Here is a 19,446-nt window from a genome sequence, read left to right as displayed (position 1 = left end):
ATTGCTTTTCCCATCATGTTTTATGTTATTTTTTTCACCATAGTATTGAAAACTAGCAATTCAAAAGCCTATTGTCTGTAGTAATTCCTGTCTTAGGAGCTAGTAACTGCCGCCATTGTGCATACTACTGCATGAACTGCATACTTGAGCATGAGATTTCTATTACATAAACTTTCATTGTCAGAATTTCTGTGTTCTGTAATCATCATTTCCTTTAAGATGGCTAAAGCACATTTTAACTGGCAGTCTTATAAAGAAATAAGCCTCTGGAGTTTTAGTCAAAGTTAATTGGCATGAGAAGCAAATAACAATTTAATGTAGAAAAATATTGAGAGCCTATGGTGATCCAGACACTTTACCAGAATTATCTCCTTCACTCCTCACAGCAGCCTTAAGAGTTAAGGTTAAACTTATCACCATTTTACAAATGATTACTGAGGCACAGAATGTTTTGTCCAGAATGTGACTTCTCCAAGGTCACAGCTAGTAAATACAAGGCTGGGTTCAAATCTAGATCCAGGTGACTTGGGAACGTGCATGAACACTGTGCTATATTGCCTCCCGTACTGTAATTGAAAACACTTTGAAACACTTTAGGAAACTGAAGATGAGATTTAATAACACATATAGTAAGTGCTGAATGCCCAGGCATTTTTGTCAAGGAAAAAGTGGAATTTGGAAAAACAATAAAATCCCCTTAGCGTGAAATTTGTAATTTCAGCCATTTTCAAAATACATACACTTATATTTTACTTAACAGTATTCACGTCTGGCCTAAATTAGACGGCCTTTAAAAACAAGAACCATGTCTCACATATTTTTGCATGCCAAATAGTGTCCAACATGTATTACAAAAATAGTCATTTTTAACATCATACCTCTGATCTTCTCAAAACTACTTTTCAGTGGCTTCATATAGTAGAATAAAGTCCATATACTTTTTTTTTTAGATTTATTATTTTATTTATTGTTTTGGCTGTGTCAGGTCTTAGTTGCAGCATGTGAGCTTCTCTCTAGTTGTGGCACGAGCGTTTTCTCTTCTCTAGTTGTGGCGCGCAGACTCTAGAGCACATGGGCTCTGTAGTTGTGGTGCGCAGGTTCCAGAGCCTGTGGACTCTGTGGTTTGCAGCACACAGGCTCTCTCGTTGAGGTGCGTGAGCTCAGTAGCTGTGGCGTGCAGATTTAGTTGCCCCGTGGCATGTGGAATCTTAGTTCCCCGACCAGGGATTGAACTAGTGTCCCCTGCGCTGGAAGGCAGATTCTTTACCACTGGACCACCAGGGAAGTTCCAAAATCCATATACTTCTTAACACAGCCTACAAACCCTTTAGAGTAGGTTCCAAACTTCTTAACATGGCCTATAAGCTCCTGTGTACTCTGGGTACTATGTATCTCTCATCTCTGGGGTCGTGCTATATCAGCATTTTTTCAGCTCTGAAAATATGGCAAGCCCTTTCCCACCTCAGGATCTTTGCAAATGCTCCTCCCTCTGCATGGAATGCCTCTCATTCCCTGCATATACCCCTTGGTTAATTCCTACTGATCTATCTGGTATCAGCTTAAATGTCACACCCTTAAAATGGCTTTTCTGCAACACCCCTACCCCCAAATCAAATTTGTCTCCACTGTTTTTTTTTTTCTTCATAGCACTTTTAGGTGGGTGTTTATTGTTTTGTATCTCCCCCTCTCCCCCACCCGCAATAGACTACTACTGTAAGCTTCATGGGCACAGGGATATTCTCTGTTGCACTTACCTATGTATACTCAATCCCTACCATAATTCCTGGGATATATTAGTTGCTTAATAAATAATTCCTGAGTGAATAATTCTGATGTATTCTGTACATCTAATAATTGCTCATTAGGGGAGTTCCCTGGTGGTCTAGTGGTTAGGATTTGGCGTTTTCACTGCAGTGGCCCCAGTTCAATCCCTGGTCGGGGAGCTGAGATCCCACAAGCTGTATGGTGTGGCCAAAATAAAAAAATAAAAAGTAGAATCACAATCAGAAAAAAAAATCTCAAAAAAAATTGTTTCAAGATAAGTTCTGATGATATAGCAAGTAAATGTTGGATTTGATTTAAAGACCTTGAAGTATGGGATTTGAAATAACTGTTGGTAATGTTTAATATCAGTTACACTAACATTCTCTTAGGATTGCCCTTCAGGCTTCTGCTGCTTTCATATATGTCCCATATGTATCTACATCCCATCTCTAGATACTAGAAAGGATCTAGGCTCATTTCACTTCCTCTTCCTTCCATCCTTTTTTCCTTCTTTGCCAGCATAGTGGCTTTTAGCGTTTTTTTTTTTTTTATTTTTGGCGGTACGCGGGCCTCTCACTGTTGTGGCCTCTCCCGTTGCGGAGCACAGGCTCCGGGCGCGCAGGCTCAGCGGCCATGGCTCACGGGCCCAGCCGCTTCGCGGCATGTGGGATCCTCCCGGGCCGGGGCACGAACCCGTGTCCCCTGCATCGGCAGGCGGACTCTCAACCACTGCGCCACCAGGGAAGCCCTAGCCTTTTTATATTTGAGATTGACAGTAATTCAAGTCCATTTGATCGTAAGGAGGCCCAGGAAATCTAAACAGGTGAAGGCATATACAATGTAAGACTGCTGTCACAGCCTTGTTCTTTGGTACATTTCTTTCCTCACTTTCTTCTGCCTTAAGATAACGTTGCAGTGTGTGTTACATGCTTTGTTTTGCACACACGAAAAAGACGTTGCTATCTATCAGCTCATTAAAAATATAGTTGTATTTATTATATTGACCATCCTACTCACCTTTTCCTAAACACCACATGTGTTCTTGTTCATTTATCCCATGATTCAGATATTTGTGATTGTAGTTTAAATTTTTAAAAATTATTTAACTTATAAAGACTTTAATATCTTTAAGCCTTTGGCATTTTTAATAGATACAATCTTACCCAACGCCCTTTGAGAAAGTTCTGTCTTCTCTGATTTCCACTCCCCACCAAATGAAAAAATTGTCATGTTTTGAGCAGCTTTTATCTGTAATAAAAATTCTGTACAATGGATTCTAACACTTACTGTCTCTAATTATATCTCTAATATATCTAACTAGTTTTATGTAGGCTGGTGAAAGGATAAAGGATTCAAAGAAAAGGAAAATTGTACTTAACTTCTCAGAGGTCATTTGGACTTTTACAGAAGCAGAAGTGAAATTTTGGTTCATCCTTAAGGTGTGATGCAAAATCCTCATGTCCTGGCTTCTCACATCAGAGCCATTAAACTGAATTATAATAAATCTAATTTGGATTAATATTGAAAAGATGTTGCTTTTATTCATGCCAATTTTGATCAGTTAAAATGAGTTAAAATGGATTTGTCTCCCCTGTCGTAGGAACAGCACAGGACTCATTTGTTTCTAAGGCTATTTTGCTAAAAAAAATTTGATGTACTCAGTTTTTTTTCTATATAAAATCATGTTTAATAAGTCATGCCTTTCATTTCTTGATTAATGTGGTATGAGGTATTGAAATAATTTGAATTAAACAGGTGGAAAACTGTGTTTAATAAATTACAGGGTTTTTCCCCCCAACTATTCTCTTTCTGCCCTATCAATATCTTAGTAAACCACTTGAAAGTTTGTCAGTGACCTTTCCTTTTCTAATTTTACTGACAAGATCTGCCTGCCTGCCTGTCTGACGTTTTGCTAACATAAATGCTGCCTTCTGTTTCTTCTCTTTCTCTTTTGCAATTTAGTCGCTGTCAGGTGTGAATCAAGTGGGCTGTGCTGCTACCCTGCCTCATTCTTCTGCCTTCAGGCCTCTTAAGGTATATCTTGTTACTGTAATTTACCAGGAACTTTGAGGAGGGGATTTGCCCGGGAGGTCTTAAATTTCCCAATGGATTGGTCTAACAACAGTCTGAAATCTAGAATTGTATGAAATATAACTAAACTTATGAAGCTAAGTTTAACATTAATTTCACTTGAAATTTTTTGGAAGTTTTATTATGCCAGAAACATAGAGCCTTTGTTAATCCTTTATATTGAGATTTTTGTTTGAAATGTCCTTCTAATTTTCTTATCAAAGGGTTGGGGTTTTTTTGTCATGAGTTACTATGTTACTTTGGTTAATAATATGATATTGAGTTAACTCTGTTGTCTAATGTGCATGCAAAATAATTTGAGTATCAGTCCCCCAAAGTGTCACTGCCAAAACCCTATTACAGTAGAGGTCAGCAAGCTATGGTCCCTAGGCCACCTGTTTCTGTAAATAGTTTTAGTGACATACAGCCACGCCCATTTGTCTATGGCTGCTTTTGCACTTAAAAGCAGAGTAGGAATAGTTACAATGGAGATCACATGGCCTGGAAGTCTAAATTAAAAACCTGTGGTATTTTATTTTTTAAAGGCCTCTAGGGATGGTAATTCCATACTTATTATCATATGATACCTAAGAAATGATTCATAATCCTGACTGTCAACAAGGTCCTCTCCTTGTCTAACTTATATCTGTCCTCCTGTGGTTTACACCTATTTCTTCTTTTCTTTCCAGAGTGGAGATTTTCTAGTTACTTAGCAGTCCTTATGTGGAGAATCTTTATATTTGAAAACTATTATGATGCCACCCGTGTCTTCTCCGTAAATAAGCTTTGGCCCTTTTATGTGCCTTTCCTAGCCTGTTTGTCCTTAGGAACTTTCACAAGTTCTCTGCCCTCCATTTTGGCTTCACAGTTCCCAACTAGAAATATATCCCTCATTAGAGCCCACATAGTACTGAGCATGAAACAAGGGTTATTCACGTCTTATGCTGAGCATTAGGTCGGCTTTTTCCATTTTGGTATTCATTTTGCTGTGTATCCATTGTAATTCTCAGATGTTTTAGTTATATTCCTAAATGATAATTAATTTCTAAACTTTGTATCTTTTGTTTTCCTAAATATTTAATTTTGCTTTTGAAACATTTAAAATTTTCTAATTTCCCGGAATATTTTCAAATTCTTGCATCATGTCCTTCTAAATGCTGACCCCAACTTTATAACATCTGTAAACCTGATAAACCTTCTCTCTGGTTATTATTGAAGCTACACATACCTGGATGACGCCTGATAAAACTTTATAATGCTCTTCTATATTAACCTTTTGCTAGCCTTTCTCAGCTAGGTTTGTTATTTGAACTACAAAGAAAATTATTTGAGGGACTGTTTTCAAAATTTTTTCAAGGAAGGTATATAACTAGTACCATTCTAGGTATATAGGAGAAAAGTTAATTCGTTACACTCAATGGATACCTTAGGGCATTGGGGCTTATCCTCCCCTAGAATTTTAGTTGAGTAAGGCCAAATCTGAATGTGCCAGAAGTTGTGTAATGTCTAACATTCTTCCTGTCAGACCTGCTGCACTGTCAAATGATTAGTTTAAAAATATTTATTCTTTATTTTTTGGTATCTCAGTTACTCTGCAGCAGGTATATACTATATTTAGGCATGATTTTATTTCTTTTGTTGCTTAACTAGGCACTAAAAGTTGACTTTGTATCAGTTTCCATTTTTTGCTCTCCAGTTCTCCAAAAGTTCTCAGATACACCAGTCAATGGCCTCAGCGTGATTTGAACTAATTATTTCAGTATCCTAGAATGTAACCAGTTAGATTTATAGTTTGAATAAAAATATATTTTTAAAATCACCATTTTGTAAGTCCCCTCTTTTCTGGCTTTGTTTTTCATTACACCCAATTGTATGTTATCTTTTGGTATTTCTGGAGGTAGAGAACATTTGCTGCCATTCAGTGGAATGTGTTTCAGCTCTTCCTTCTAATCTAATAGAGTTGTCTAATAACTTTATTGTTTATTCCTAACTATGTTAAAGTTTCTAGTCTATCTCACTGTAATAGGCCTTTTTAAATTTAAAATTTTTTTCCTCTGTATCTGGAATAATCTCTACTTTTTATGTTTTTCTGTTTGTACCATTGGTCCTAGCTTTCTCCTTCCTACCTCATCTTCCTTGAAAATAAGGATAGTATTTTGCCTCATTGGCCCATTTATTCCTTTTACTAGTGCCTGTTGCTCTTATTTTAAATTAAATTTGTTATTTAAATTTTCATTTCTTCTCAGCATCCTAAACTTAGTTTATTGGCATCTTTAAACTTGATGAACATGTTGTCTTTTTCACTAATGAAGATGTAATACATTGCTTCACTCAGGAGCGCAGCTTACTTTTTAAGTCTTAATTCTCGGTCTAAGAGTATCAAACCAAGGAAACATTACCACAGAATTGTCTTTCAGATCAGTCCAAGAATTTTCTCAACAGCATGGCTTCTGTTTATTTACTTATTTATAGCAGTTAAAATTTCCTGTCATCATTAATCTCACCTGACCCAACTCCAACTTCAGATAAAAGATTTCTGAAAATATTGAAAACCAAAAGGGAGAAAAGAACATGGGAGTGTGTATGTGTATTTGTGTGTGTGTTTTAAAGTCATTCTGTTCAAAAATGTGTCTCAGTTATCATAAATTATTGAGTACAACTCAATGGTTATTGAATATAACTAGCTATCAAGGCCTGAAAACCTGTTGTTATTCTAGCTTTTCTTGATTCTACTCCTCTGCCAAGTCTTCAATATTTTTAACCCAGCTAACCAACGCTTCCTTTTAAATTAGCTTAACTCCGTTCCCTTTTTTTAGGTATACTCTATACCAGTTGAGCTAGTTCTTCCTCCTTCTTTACAGTTCCTTTGGTCAATAAATTAAAAACATCTTGGATTCAAATACTAGTCTCGAAATACAACTATCATCTTTAAATACCTCATTTCCTAACTGAAATGAAGAAACCTTCATCACTCTTTCTTAAAACATTACTCAAGGAGGGGGGTAGGAATACTTTAGAAAGTATGCCAGAAAAATACTATTATAAAATAAAATTTTATTCTCTTCTATACATTCCCCAATAAAATTTTCTGCCTTAGGATGATTTCATTTTTCACAGTCATAGGAAAGGCCTGTTATATAATAGGACTATCTTTAGAGAATGCATTACATAAATCTTATATTCTCTAGAACTAAATAAAGTTTGGCCTTGGGGAGGTGGTGGGATGAATTGGGAGATTGGGATTGACATACATACACTATTGATACTATGTATAAAATAGATAACTAATGAGAACCTACTGTATAGCACAGGGAACTCTACTCAGTGCTTTGTGGTGACCTAAATGAGAAGGAAATCCAAAAAAGAGGGGATATATGTATACATATAGTTGATTTACTTTGCTGTACAGTAGAAACTAACACGACATTGTAAAGCAACTGTACTCCAATAAAAATTAATTTTAAAGAAACTTTGGCCTTAAAAAATATTCAGAATTATTATACGAATTCTCATTTCTAGACTTAATTTTGGAGGAGAGTTGCATGTTTTTTTTCTTTTATTGATATAATCCCAAATGTGGAAAGAGGTACTTTCCATAAATGTGGAAAGTACCTCTTCTTGAATAATAATTATTGATGTATCTATGTTTCTCCACAGAATGATCACAGATCTAATGCTATATCAAGTTCACCTACAACAGAAACAGGTAATAGACACAAAAGTGCAATTAACCACTTCCCAATTATAATTCTTTACCAGGATTTTCCTGATAAATTGCTCCTTAGATGGCTGTGGCTTCCTTTTCTGAAATGAGAAATCAGGCACAAAATTGGGAACTCTGCACATTTTTCACTTTTTAATTCAACTAGTCGTTCAACCACTCAGCCATTTGATATGAAAAAATGAGCAAGAGCTAGCAGGGCTGTAGGTTTGCAAGAGACTATATTTAATATATTAACATTCATTTTGCCTTTATTGAATACCAAAAGTAACATGACAATTAAAAGTACAAACAGGGATTTCCCTGGTAGTGTAGTGGTTAGGATTCCAGGCTTTTACTGCCATGGCCTAGGTTCAATCCCTTGTTGGGAAACTGAGATCCCACAAGCTGTGCAGCCCGGCCCCCAAAAAAATAAGAATAAAAATACATACAAGCAGCCCTCCCCACTTTCTGGGTTACTTTTCTTTTCTTCTTTTTTTAAGTATTTATTTATTTGGCTGCTCCAGGTCTGAGTTGCGGCATGTGGGATTTTTAGTTGCGGTATGCAGGATATTTTAGTTGTGGCATGCGGGATCTAGTTCCCTGACCAGGGATCGAACCTGGGCCCCCTGCATTGGGAGCGTGGAGTCTTAACCTTTAGCTCATGAGGGAAGTCCTGGAGGTTACTTTTCTATACCAGATTTTCTATTAATAAACAAAATTATCATTTTGTGTCATTGCAATATTTAACTTTTTTCTTCATTTGCCATTTATTGAACTTTTGTCATGTGTCTGTTATTATATTTAATTTTTTTCCATCTTCTTTAATCTTATTTTGCTTTTCCATGCTGATTCAGTTCATCATTCCCCTGCATATTCTTTTCCTGCTGCTATTCAGAGAAACCAGGCCCAGCGCCCTGAAAGCTTCCTTTTCAGAGGAGCTGTCAGGGCAGAAACAAATAAAGGTAGGTGGCAGTGCTAAAAGGGGCATTGGGGGGGCTTGGGGGATGGTGGTTATACAATGACATTATACATTACATGCTTTTAAACTTCTACCCTGGGAATTCCCTGGCAGGCCAGTGGTTAGGACCCTGCGCAGTCACTGCCGGGGCCCTGGTTCAACCCTGAGTCAGGGAACTAAGATCCCGCAAGCCGCACGGTGAGGCCAGACAAACAAACAAATAAATAAATAAACTTCTACCCTGAGATGTCACCAAGGCAAAAGTTTTAAACTCTGCGTTTGTCTGTGATCTCACTGATATTAAAGGAAGAGAATCTTAATCTTGTTTGAATTCATTTTGGTCAGAAAGTTTCTCAGTACCACCTAAAAGCAGGTTATAGTGTTTGAACAAAAAAATTACTCTTTCAGGGCTTCAGGGAATGTCCCTTCTCTCTGTAGTATGCTCTTTTTCAGATTTTTCTGTTGGTAAAAGCTGTTTTCTGTGTTGTTAAAGAAATGAATCAGTAATTTAAAAAAAACCAAACTATTTAGTCTCATGGTTTTTAGTTAATGTCGCAAATTTCTGCCTGACCCCCAAAGAAGTTACCTAGAAGTGGAAACAGACATTTCACTCCCAAAATAACTATTTTTAACATAACTGATAGATAAACTCACAGCGAGATTTAAACTCAAACCAGAGATGCACTGCTGGTGGGATTGTTAATTAGCATGGAAAACTGTTTACATTATCTGCTAATGGTGAACCCTTGTATATCCTATGACTAGCAATTTTGCTTTCTGAAATATGTACACATCTGTACCAAAAGATATGTCCAAATTATTCATAGCAACATTATTCATAATAGCCCCAAACTGAATGTCCATCAACAATAGAATGGATAAATAATTGTGTATATTTGTACCATGGGATACTAAATAAGCAATGAAAATGAACACATTAATATACATAACAACGTGGATAAATCTTATAATGTTGATCAAAAGAAGCCAAACATAAAAACATACACACATATAATACGGTTTTATATGTAGAAAGTTCAAAAATGGACAAAACTAATCTGTGGTGTTAGAAGCCAGGAGGTACATAGTTAGAACCTGTGGTACTAGAAATAACTGTTGGGTACTGATACTGATGGGTAGGGAACATGAGAGGGTCTCCTGGGTGTTGGTAATGTTGCATTTATTGACTTGCTTGTGTCTGCTTTGTGATGATAATTTATTCAGCTGTTTGCTTATGATTTGTCTAATTTTTTGCATGCAATATTTTTCAATAGAAACGTTTTTAAATGGATGTAATCAAACACACAAAGTAGTTGAGCCAAATGGGTAATGGACATTTGGTAGTTTTTATACTATTCTCCCTATTATTGTGCATATTTTTAAATTTCCATAATAAAAACTTTTTTTAAAAGGTCACTCCAGAAGTAGAAAGTGCTGTACTTTCAAGGAAACTGTGATCAGGTGGATCTGAGTATTTTTGCAGCACTGGCAGTCACTTTCTATCTTACGTACCAATATTTTTTAGGTCATGCGTCACCCCTTCTTTCATCTTCTGCACCTACCACTGATTTTAAAGATCCGGTAACAAGACAGAATTCAAGACAGAGAGAAGAAGAGCTGGAATTAATAGATCAACTACGGAAAGTATGTACATTGCCTTTGAATTACATTTTTCAGTGATACTGGTGTAGCCCATAATCCTGGCATCACTTGTTCATTTGACTTATAATTTTTAATAGAATCAACAAGTGTCCATTGTGTGCTGTGATGCCCATTGTGTGATGAATTTTTTCACTTGTTTACTAGGAAAATGAGATGGGTTATTCCATAAAGCTCAACCCCTGACCCTACTCATTTAAAATTTTTTTCTGCCTCATGATTTAAAGAAATCTTGTTAGAGTAATAATAATTCATATGTATGTACACATATACATATATTGATACATACCACACTTACATCATACGTAGTGTTTATTTTAAAATTGGATCTAGTTGTTTTTTGTTTTTTAGTCAGAAAATTGTAAATGAATTCTGTTGTGGAACTTTGCAGCACTGTCGCCTGGCTGCCATACGTATGTATATATATATGATCTCCTTAAGTTATTGACTTAGGATAGAAAGATAAAATAGAGATTGTGGTACTTAAGTTATTTGCTTTTTAACTTGATTTCTAATTAAAAATATTCCATTGTGACTCCATTATGTCCTGTGTGTCAACCACTCTTGAATTAATATATTTCACATTTTCCTGTTCTTTTAGCATATTGAGTACCGGTTAAAAGTATCTCTGCCTTGTGATCTTGGAGCAGCTCTAACCGATGGTGTTGTTCTTTGCCATTTGGCCAATCATGTGCGGCCTCGATCTGTCCCAAGCATTCACGTTCCCTCACCAGCTGTAGTAAGTTTATAATGCTTAAAAAAAAGTTGGCTCTTCATCAGACATTTGTTAAGTACAGAGGCGGGCACTGTGCAGAATGCTAAGGGTACAAATATGAATAGAGTCCAGCCCCTGCCTTCCGGGTCTCACTTATACTAGAGAAAAAGTAGGCATGTAAACAATAACTTACAGCTGTGTGTGATGTTATAAAAGAGGTATGTAAGAAGTGTGCTATAGGAATACGAAAAAGGGGCCACTTCAACTCTGTCTGGAAAGTTCAGGAAAGCCTTCCCAGAGGAGGTAAAATTTGAACTAATTCTTGATGTATGAGTAGGAATTTGCCAGCAGTACAGAGAGGGAGAACAGCATTCTGGGCATAGTATTTCTAGACTAAAAAGCTAAGGAAGATCATGGCATATTCAAGGATTTCTTAAGTTGTTCAGAATAGATCATTCACAAGGTGTTGGTGTAAATGGCAGAGGATGTAGCTAGAGAGGTAAGCTGAGGGCCACGTGACAAGGGCCTCATGTCCCATGTCAGGGAGATAGAAGTTTATCTTAGTGTAGACAATCAGGAAACACAGAAAGAATTTGAGAGGAATAATGTGATTATAATTGCAGTTTAGAATGATGAATATTTCAGGGGTAGAAGTGACATGATTGAGGGACCAACCTCAGGTGGAAAATGAGGCAGAATATGCATTCAAGATGACTGGCAGGTTTTTTTTTTGACTGCTGGTTAGATATGGACATCAGTATCAGGATGGCAACCCACAAGAGAAAGAGCAAGTTTTAGATTGACACAACTCTCCTTTTTCTTCCTTCAAAATTTTTTAATATTTTTTCCATTCTTATTTATTTATTTGGCTGCATCAGGTCTTCGTTGCAGCACGCAAGATCTTTATTGCAGCAGGCGGCTCTTTCATCGTGGCAGGGGTTCTCTTCATTGCAGGCTTCTTTCTAGTTGTGGCGTGTGGGCTCAGTAGTTGCGGCGCACACCTTCAAGTTTTTATTAAGATTTCAAACCTTCAGAAAAACTGAAAGAATAACACAAAGAATACCCTTAAAGCCTCCACCTAGAGCTGACATTCATTGCATCTTGCCATCTTGCTTTGTCTATATTTATGCGTGTTCATGTGTGTGTGTATTTTAATTGCACCATTTAAAAGTTGGAGATATTATAACACCTTACCCCCTAAATATTTCTGAGAATTTTCCTAGGCCACCTTGCTCTTACCCATAGCCTGAAGCCAGGGATGAACAATCTGGTGGCTGAGCCCTGTTCCTCAAGGTGGGAGTGTGATGTGATTCATTCACAGGGCTCCCTATGGGATCGGGCTGAAACTGAGAAGGGACAGCTCTGAGCCCTTAGCAGCCAGCAGGGAGTCGGGGTAGGAAATGAGGATGGATGCACAGGCTAAGAAAAGAGACATTGGGTGAGGCGCCAATAGCATCCACAAGTTATATTCAGATTTCCCCAGTTGTTCCAAGAATATCTTTCATGGCTGCTCTGCTCCTCTCCCCTCGCTAGTATGCACACACAACAGGATGTAATCAAGGCTTCCACATTGCATTTGATTATTATTTGATGTTGTGACAGCTCTTTTGATGAGTCTGAATGGATATTGTGCATCTGTAACATGCTTAGCAGTGTCTAACCTTTTCAAAGGTTTTGCCCTCATCTCATTTTCTGGTCATTTGTTGTTATTTAGCACATACTTCCTGGTGCAAATCCTTTACTCAAATTGCAGTTGTATCTAGGCCTATAGATTGCCACTCTGGACATTCATCTTGCTGCCTCCCCAGATGCAAATCATTTAAGCCTCCCAAGGACCTTTGATTCTAATTATAAAAGCTGCTTTGTTACCAAGGTCCCAAGAGGCTGATATGCCCCTTTCCCCTCTAGCATATCCAAAAACAGAGTCATGCATTTGCTTCTAAAGAAAATAGGTAGCCATTTTTTATTTAGTGACCTCAGAAAGCAGGCATTCAGCTTTGTGTAGAAAAGGCAGAGAGGAACAGTAGCACTACCAAATCAACTATGCCCCCAAAGACTTGAAAGACTTGGTTTTGCTCCTAAAGGTGGTGATTAAGAGAACAGGAATTGACATGCTATTTGGCAATGCCAGAAGGGGAAGGGCTTATTCATACTTTGCATTCTTCCCAGTTTCTGTCAACTGAATTAAGAAAAATAAATTTTTTTAGTAATAAAGAAAGACAAATCTATCATTCTTCATTTTCAGGGGAAATACTTAGGAAGTAGCAAGGAGCTCATGTAGAAAGTGGAATATGAGAGCAAGGGTGACTGAGGTTCTTTATCTTCATCAACCAAACATAGTGCCTTTCATTTAAGAATGTAAAATATTTACATACAGGAAAAATAGAACTATTTTATCAATGTTAAACCACTTAGAGACATAAAATACATGGACCTTCTTGTCAAAGAAACATGATATAACATGAAATTAGAGCATTTAAAACTTGCTAATGAAATCAACAACAACATTTAGTCATATTTATTGAGCAGCTAGTCAGTGGTAGGTATTCTGAATAGGATGAAAGGTACAGAGATGAGTTACAAGTGGTCCATTCTCTCAAGAACATGAATTCCTCTTAAAAAGTAAAATAAATAAAAGAGGTCTTTCCTGAAATAGTATCCTCGACACTTAAAAGCAAGTAGGCCTGGGGCTTCCCTGGTGGCGCAGTGGTTGAGAGTCCGCCTGATGATGCAGGGGACATGGGTTCGTGCCCCGGTCCGGGAAGATCCCACATGCCGCGGAGCGGCTGGGCCCGTGAGCCATGGCCGCTGAGCCTGCGCGTCCGGAGCCTGTGCTCCACAATGGGAGAGGCCACAACAGTGAGAGGCCCGCGTACCGCAAAAAAAAAAAAAGCAAGTAGGCCTACTAAATAAAATTGTTTAAGAGGATATCTTTTGGGTTAATAAATGACCTATAAAGTTGAGAAACACCTCAGTATGTAAAACTTCCCAAATTATAACATTTGGGGGTGGAAAAATGGACTTTGAGTCAACCAGATGAAAACCATCCAGTATTTTAATTAAAAGCAAAAAAAAAAAACCCTCGCTTTTAAATTATGATACTGATTATTATGAATAAGTCAATATTGCTTTAATAGGGATACTGTTACAGTACTAGATTTCAGTATAAATATTTATTATATCTATTTTTCCTTCATACTGAATTGCTCTCCCTCATATTAGACTATTTCTCCCCTTATTTTGTTCTTCTGACCATACAGAGAGCTTTGTAACTTAACTTTCTTAGAGATTTTTCCTGATGAGAATATAAAATTAAAGCCAAATACAAATGAAAAACCGTAGCAGTTTCTTTGTGGCTACATTAACACATAGTGATTTATTGTAATTCTTTGAAAACCTGCTAATTAGATCTGAGTGTAACTTAAAAAACACTTTCATGATGTACTGTGTGAACCAGGCTTTTTCCCCCCCCAGTTCAAGAAATGATCCCTCATTGTAAGGGGAGGTCATAAGTCCAGGTATTTCAAAAGAAACTCAGAAGGGCACTTGTGCTTGTAACCATTAGGTTATAATTCATCTTTCTTTGTTATTTGGGGAGGATCTATGATGTATGATAAACTGCTGTTTGGTTGTTCAATAGGCATAGGTTTTAAGTAGTACAGTTCACGTTGTTAGAAGTGCACATTGAATCATATAAAAAAATCATTACAAATATTGTGATGTGACAACTCTTTGAAAGAACCATATCACCAAGGAAGATGACCTGAAAAAATGCTGAATCATTTCAATTTTCAAATAGCAAAATCATTTATTTCTTGTTCCTTTCAGTCTAGTTCCTTTCCTCTTGCTGAAATTATTTACTGTCTTCCCCAAAAACCCACATAAGATTTCTTATTCAGATCGGGCTGTACATTACAGAAATGAAACAGGCTCTACATGGCTATCCAAAACCATGTTTTATGTCATCCGAAGTTCTGGAAAAGCTTTTGGGGATAGCAGGTTCCTCTGATACTTGACTTAAGGCAAAATCATGAGTCCTTCTACACTCCAGAGTGATAGGGAGTCTACACCCCTGGGTCCTTTTAACTAGCCATTCCATTGGACACATACAGAGCGGGGATGTGTAGCCTGGGATTCATGCACTCCTAGGGCTTCCAGCACTCATTGAACTCCCTAAAATTGTATGCATGTGTATTCTTCCAAAGAGTAGATTCACAGCTTTCATCAGACTAGAAGAAGGAGTTGTATCCCAATTATGAAACACTGACCTACATCCCTGGGATTTAGACAAATGCTAAGAGAAGGAATAACTGGAGACAGATTATGGTTCCCCACTCCATTTCCCCTTCATCAGTCAGAAATCTGCTCTTTGTAGGGGAAATCTCAAAGGAATCTTTTTATTCTACTCCTTAACCCCTGACCCACACACATTTAGGGTGCTAGTACTCCTCATAGAGATAATGCTGAGTTGGACCCCAGGATCACTATTCTGAGCTTTCTTTTCTTTTTGTCTGAGATGGTGGTGACTCTTGGACCAGTTTCTTACTTAGCAACACGAACTCTATCTTTTTATCCTTTCTTTTGCACAGAAGGAAACTTGTTTTTCTGCCTATGCAGTAAGACCTATTTCATTCTGTCCTTCCAACATCTAAGGGAGATGTTTCAGAAATGTAGGGGTCCTTCTTTCATAGAACAAAATGCCCAGGTCCCCTTCTTTTGTTAGAGTCTCACATTCATGATCCACCTGTGCACACGACGCCCCTAGCCTTCTCTCCCAAACTCAGATCAAGATCCTGGTCTGCTTAGCTAAGGTCCCTTCAGAATAAGGGAAGCTAGTTGCATTGATTCTGCTTCCATTTCTACTGGTATATGGAGAGGGAGTTTCTAGCTAATGAAAAATTCTTCTAAGTGAAAAGCAGTTGTCCTATGTTTTCTTTGCCCAGTTTCTCTTAAAGTTAAGCCCATGTCCCAATAGCTTTCACCACAGTGAATTTCCTATTACGCCTCAATTCACCTTACCTCCCTCTTAACTAGCAAGGAGTTAAAACCACAGCATCAATCCTACCGTGAACACCCGCTCTTTCACATGTAAAAAGTCTAAGAGAAGGAGCCCAGCTGCAGCGTGAATTAGCAAGTGTGAACCCCTATGATTGTTCTTCTCCTTCTGTTAAGAAGATTCTGATTCTATTTATGTTTCACATTTGGGGGTTTTTTTGTTTTTTTTTTTACTTTTTTACCTCAGTTACAGAAGAACTTGGCATAGGCAAGAAGGGGTGTTCTCCATGGAAACCTGTTATCTTCTTTCTAGACTTAATTTTGAAAGCTTTTCACTTTGAAATTTTAAAATTATTATTACTCTCCTTCCATCTCAGTTGTTGCCTTTTGTAAAATTTTTATGATAAAGCCAATCCTAGTGTCTGCTAGGTTTCTCAGGCCAAGATTATAGTACGTTCAGCCATTACTATGTAGTTATCTTGTTTCCCGTCTTCTTGGCAACAGTATGATATTCCGTCTTTGAAGAAAACCCAGATATTCACAAGTGAAACCGTTTTTTTTCTAGAGATGGTACAGGCTTTCATCTGCTTTGTAACAACCATAGGTCAGATTTCCTGCAAATGTTTGGCTTCCATGCCTGATACTTAAACCAACAGATGAATTTGAACAATTGAGTTTGTTAATCACTTTGGGAAATGAGATTCAGATTTCTTTCTTACATGATAACCCACTTGGCAAAAAATTTTATCACTTTAGGTCATGTGATACAACTATGTTCTAGTCATCAGAAATCTTTTCAGAAAAGCAAGCTTACTAGTTAGTGACTAGGGAAATTTCCTATGGGAAATTTTCACCCTTTGGAAAATGGTTCTTTAATCCAATCTTTTAAAATTCAAATGTTTAAAAAATTTTAAATATAACCATTGAGTAGAGACATGATGCATCTGCAACATATTTATGAGCAAAGGCCATTGTTTTTTTAATTATTATTACTGTTTTCTTTAAAAAGACTGAAAGGAAATGAACCAAAGTGTTAATAACTATGATTATATTTGAATGACTGAGCTGTGGGTAATTAATTTTCTTGTTATTCCTCCAAATTTTCTTTGGTGTATATTGCTTTAAAGTGGAAAAAAATTAAATCATCCTCCTAAAATTTCTCTATTTAGCACTTGCCTTACAAAAATCAAAGCCCAATGTCTAAAGTAGGGGGTGGCAAACTATGGGCCACAGGCCAGTACCTATTTTTGTAAATAAAGTTTTATTAGAACACAGTCACTCTTATTTGTTTATATATTGTCTGTGGTTGCTTTCAAGCTCTTAGCAGGTTTGAGTAGTTGCAACAGATCATATGGCCGTGAGGCCTAACATCTTTATTATCTGATTCTTTAAGAAAAAGTTTGCTGACCCTCTGGTCTAGAACATTCAGTTTATGAAGCAGTTGGCAAGAGTATTTTTAGTTTGCAAATTTTTTTAAACTTTGCTAATAACACCATGTTTTCTTTCCTTTGCAGCCTAAATTAACAATGGCAAAATGCAGACGAAATGTGGAAAATTTCCTCGAAGCCTGCAGAAAAATTGGTGTACCTCAGGTAATAAATTTATCATATTTTATGTTGCTAAATAAATGTGGGTATTATTTTCTTAAAATCTTTTAGAAATGCAGGTATCTAAAATCTTACAGGGTAGTTCTGAGCTAAGTTTATAATTACTAACATGATTTTGTGTTACTAGAGTCAGTCATTATATTTTGAGCAGTTTCCCTTAATTATTTCCAAGGACCAAGCAAAGAAATCATATACACATGAATTTCAGTATGTTGTAGTAAGTAATTAATGCTAAGTAATCAAAAATAGTTATTCTGATATTTTCCTTAATACCCCCACTTGCTGACTGACTTGTGTACAACTTCATACACAGTAGAGTCTGTGCTTCAGAACAAGTGCATCTCAGACTAAGAATGCTTCAGTTGGCTTCAGTTTTTTAACACTTGCTTTAATGCTTTTAAAAAATGTTTATTTTGAAATAATTTTAGGCTTTGTGAAATGTTGCAAAAATATCATAGAGAGAAACTGTATACACTTCACCTAGGTTCCTGGACTGTTAACATCTAACATAAATGTAAACATAGTATGTCATCCAAACTAATAAACACATAGACAGTGCTGTTGACTAAATTGCATACTTTATTCAGACTTTACCAGTTTTCCACTAAGCTCTTTGGAACTGAACACACAAGAGGCCATTTCTAGTCACTTGTCCCGCTCTTGAGATTTTTTGCCTCCAGATTCCTCAGTTAGAGCTTTATTGCCCTTTAATAGTACAAATAGTTAAACTTTTACCCTTTAAAAAACAATTATGTTAAGTGTGGCACTCTTAAAAAATATTATATGTAGTGGCATATATAGATAAATTTAAAGAAATAAAAACTGGTGCCATTTGATACTTTTTTCATTAACTACAACCATTACAGTTCTTGTCACCATATTTTGTCCAACGTTCAAGGAGAAAAACATGATACTTTTCTATCACCTTCTTAATTAGCTGTCAGAAACCCGGTATTGGCCCCTGGACTCAACAAGTCCACTATTTCTCTCAAAGTTAAGCCCTTGTCCCAAGGGCTTTTCCTGACAATGACTCATTTTACCCAGTTCACCATTCCTCTCTTTAACTAACATGAGTTGAGAAGGTCAAAGCATCATTTGTCCAATGAACACCTTTCCCTTTCAGCTCTTTCACAAAGTGGAAGGGAGCCCAGCTCCACAGAGCAGCTGCACTAGCCAGTGTTAATTCCCATGAGTGCTTTTTCTCCTTTTATTAAGTAGATTGTGATTCTACTACTTATTTTTTACTTTTTTCTTTTGCATTTTTTTAAGCTGAGTTATCAAATAACTGAAATTTACATTTAGTGGTAGTTGGCAAGGATCTTTTTTGTTCCTGTGGACAAATTCAAAGCAAATGTATTGCCTTTATTTCATATTGTTTTCTGAAGGCTCATCATCTCTTTTAGAACTAACCATTTTTAAACATATTGAGAGCATTAATAAGGTTTCTAGATAAACAGCATACATTTCTCCATATTAAATAGGCAGGTTCTAATATTCACATGTACACTCTAACATTCAGTGTTTCCCTTATGCCTACTTGAGATGATCCTACCTGACCATCACAAGCATGCCCAGTACCTGCCCCAGTTCCATAACAGTGTCTTTGAACAAGAGAATGTGGCATGGGTTGGTGCAGGTAATGGGACCAGAGGAAAAATATGAGTGATTAAAAAGAGGCACCACATACCTAGAGAGAAGAGTGCTGAAAACGGCCCCACACGGCAAGACGTGCTGGCACACTTAGCCTATGTCAAACCTGTAAAGGACTTCTTACAGTCATTGTACATGTACTCTGGGCTTTACAGAACTGTCATCTGTCTCAGATTTAAAGTCTATACACTGAAATTCTTTTAGAATATAACCGCCATCAGTCAACAAAATCAAAAACAGTGCGCCTTTTAAAGCATGCATTTTATTCCACCATTTGCCAAGCAATGGTTAACAGTATTTATTTGAAGGCAGGAGATAGAAAAAA

The 19,446-nt window shown here is 36.9% G+C and overlaps 1 protein-coding gene across 9 annotated transcripts in view; it reads left to right on the top strand.

The window, feature by feature from the left end:
* LRCH3 (leucine rich repeats and calponin homology domain containing 3) overlaps window positions 1–19,446 on the top strand; it is a 115,105-nt gene that overhangs the window by 88,133 nt on the left and 7,526 nt on the right. For 4 of the 9 annotated variants that reach the window (XM_029214135.1, XM_029214138.1, XM_029214137.1 and 1 more), the window contains 5 exons: window positions 7,492–7,540; window positions 8,392–8,499; window positions 10,021–10,139; window positions 10,756–10,893; window positions 17,379–17,456. In XM_029214135.1, the coding sequence (XP_029069968.1) occupies window positions 7,492–7,540; window positions 8,392–8,499; window positions 10,021–10,139; window positions 10,756–10,893; window positions 17,379–17,456 (492 nt within the window). Of the gene's footprint in view, window positions 1–3,726; window positions 3,799–7,491; window positions 7,541–8,391; window positions 8,500–10,020; window positions 10,140–10,755; window positions 10,894–17,378; window positions 17,457–19,446 lie in introns of those variants that run through there. The other 5 variants (XM_029214142.1, XM_029214136.1, XM_029214141.1 and 2 more) reach the window with 3 other exon arrangements.

The sequence above is a fragment of the Monodon monoceros genome, unplaced genomic scaffold, assembly GCF_005190385.1.
Source record: "Monodon monoceros isolate NGI ecotype Baffin Bay Population unplaced genomic scaffold, NGI_Narwhal_1 Super_Scaffold_11, whole genome shotgun sequence".
NCBI classification, from domain to species: Eukaryota; Metazoa; Chordata; class Mammalia; order Artiodactyla; family Monodontidae; genus Monodon; species Monodon monoceros.
This window is presented reverse-complemented; position numbering and strand designations above follow the sequence as displayed.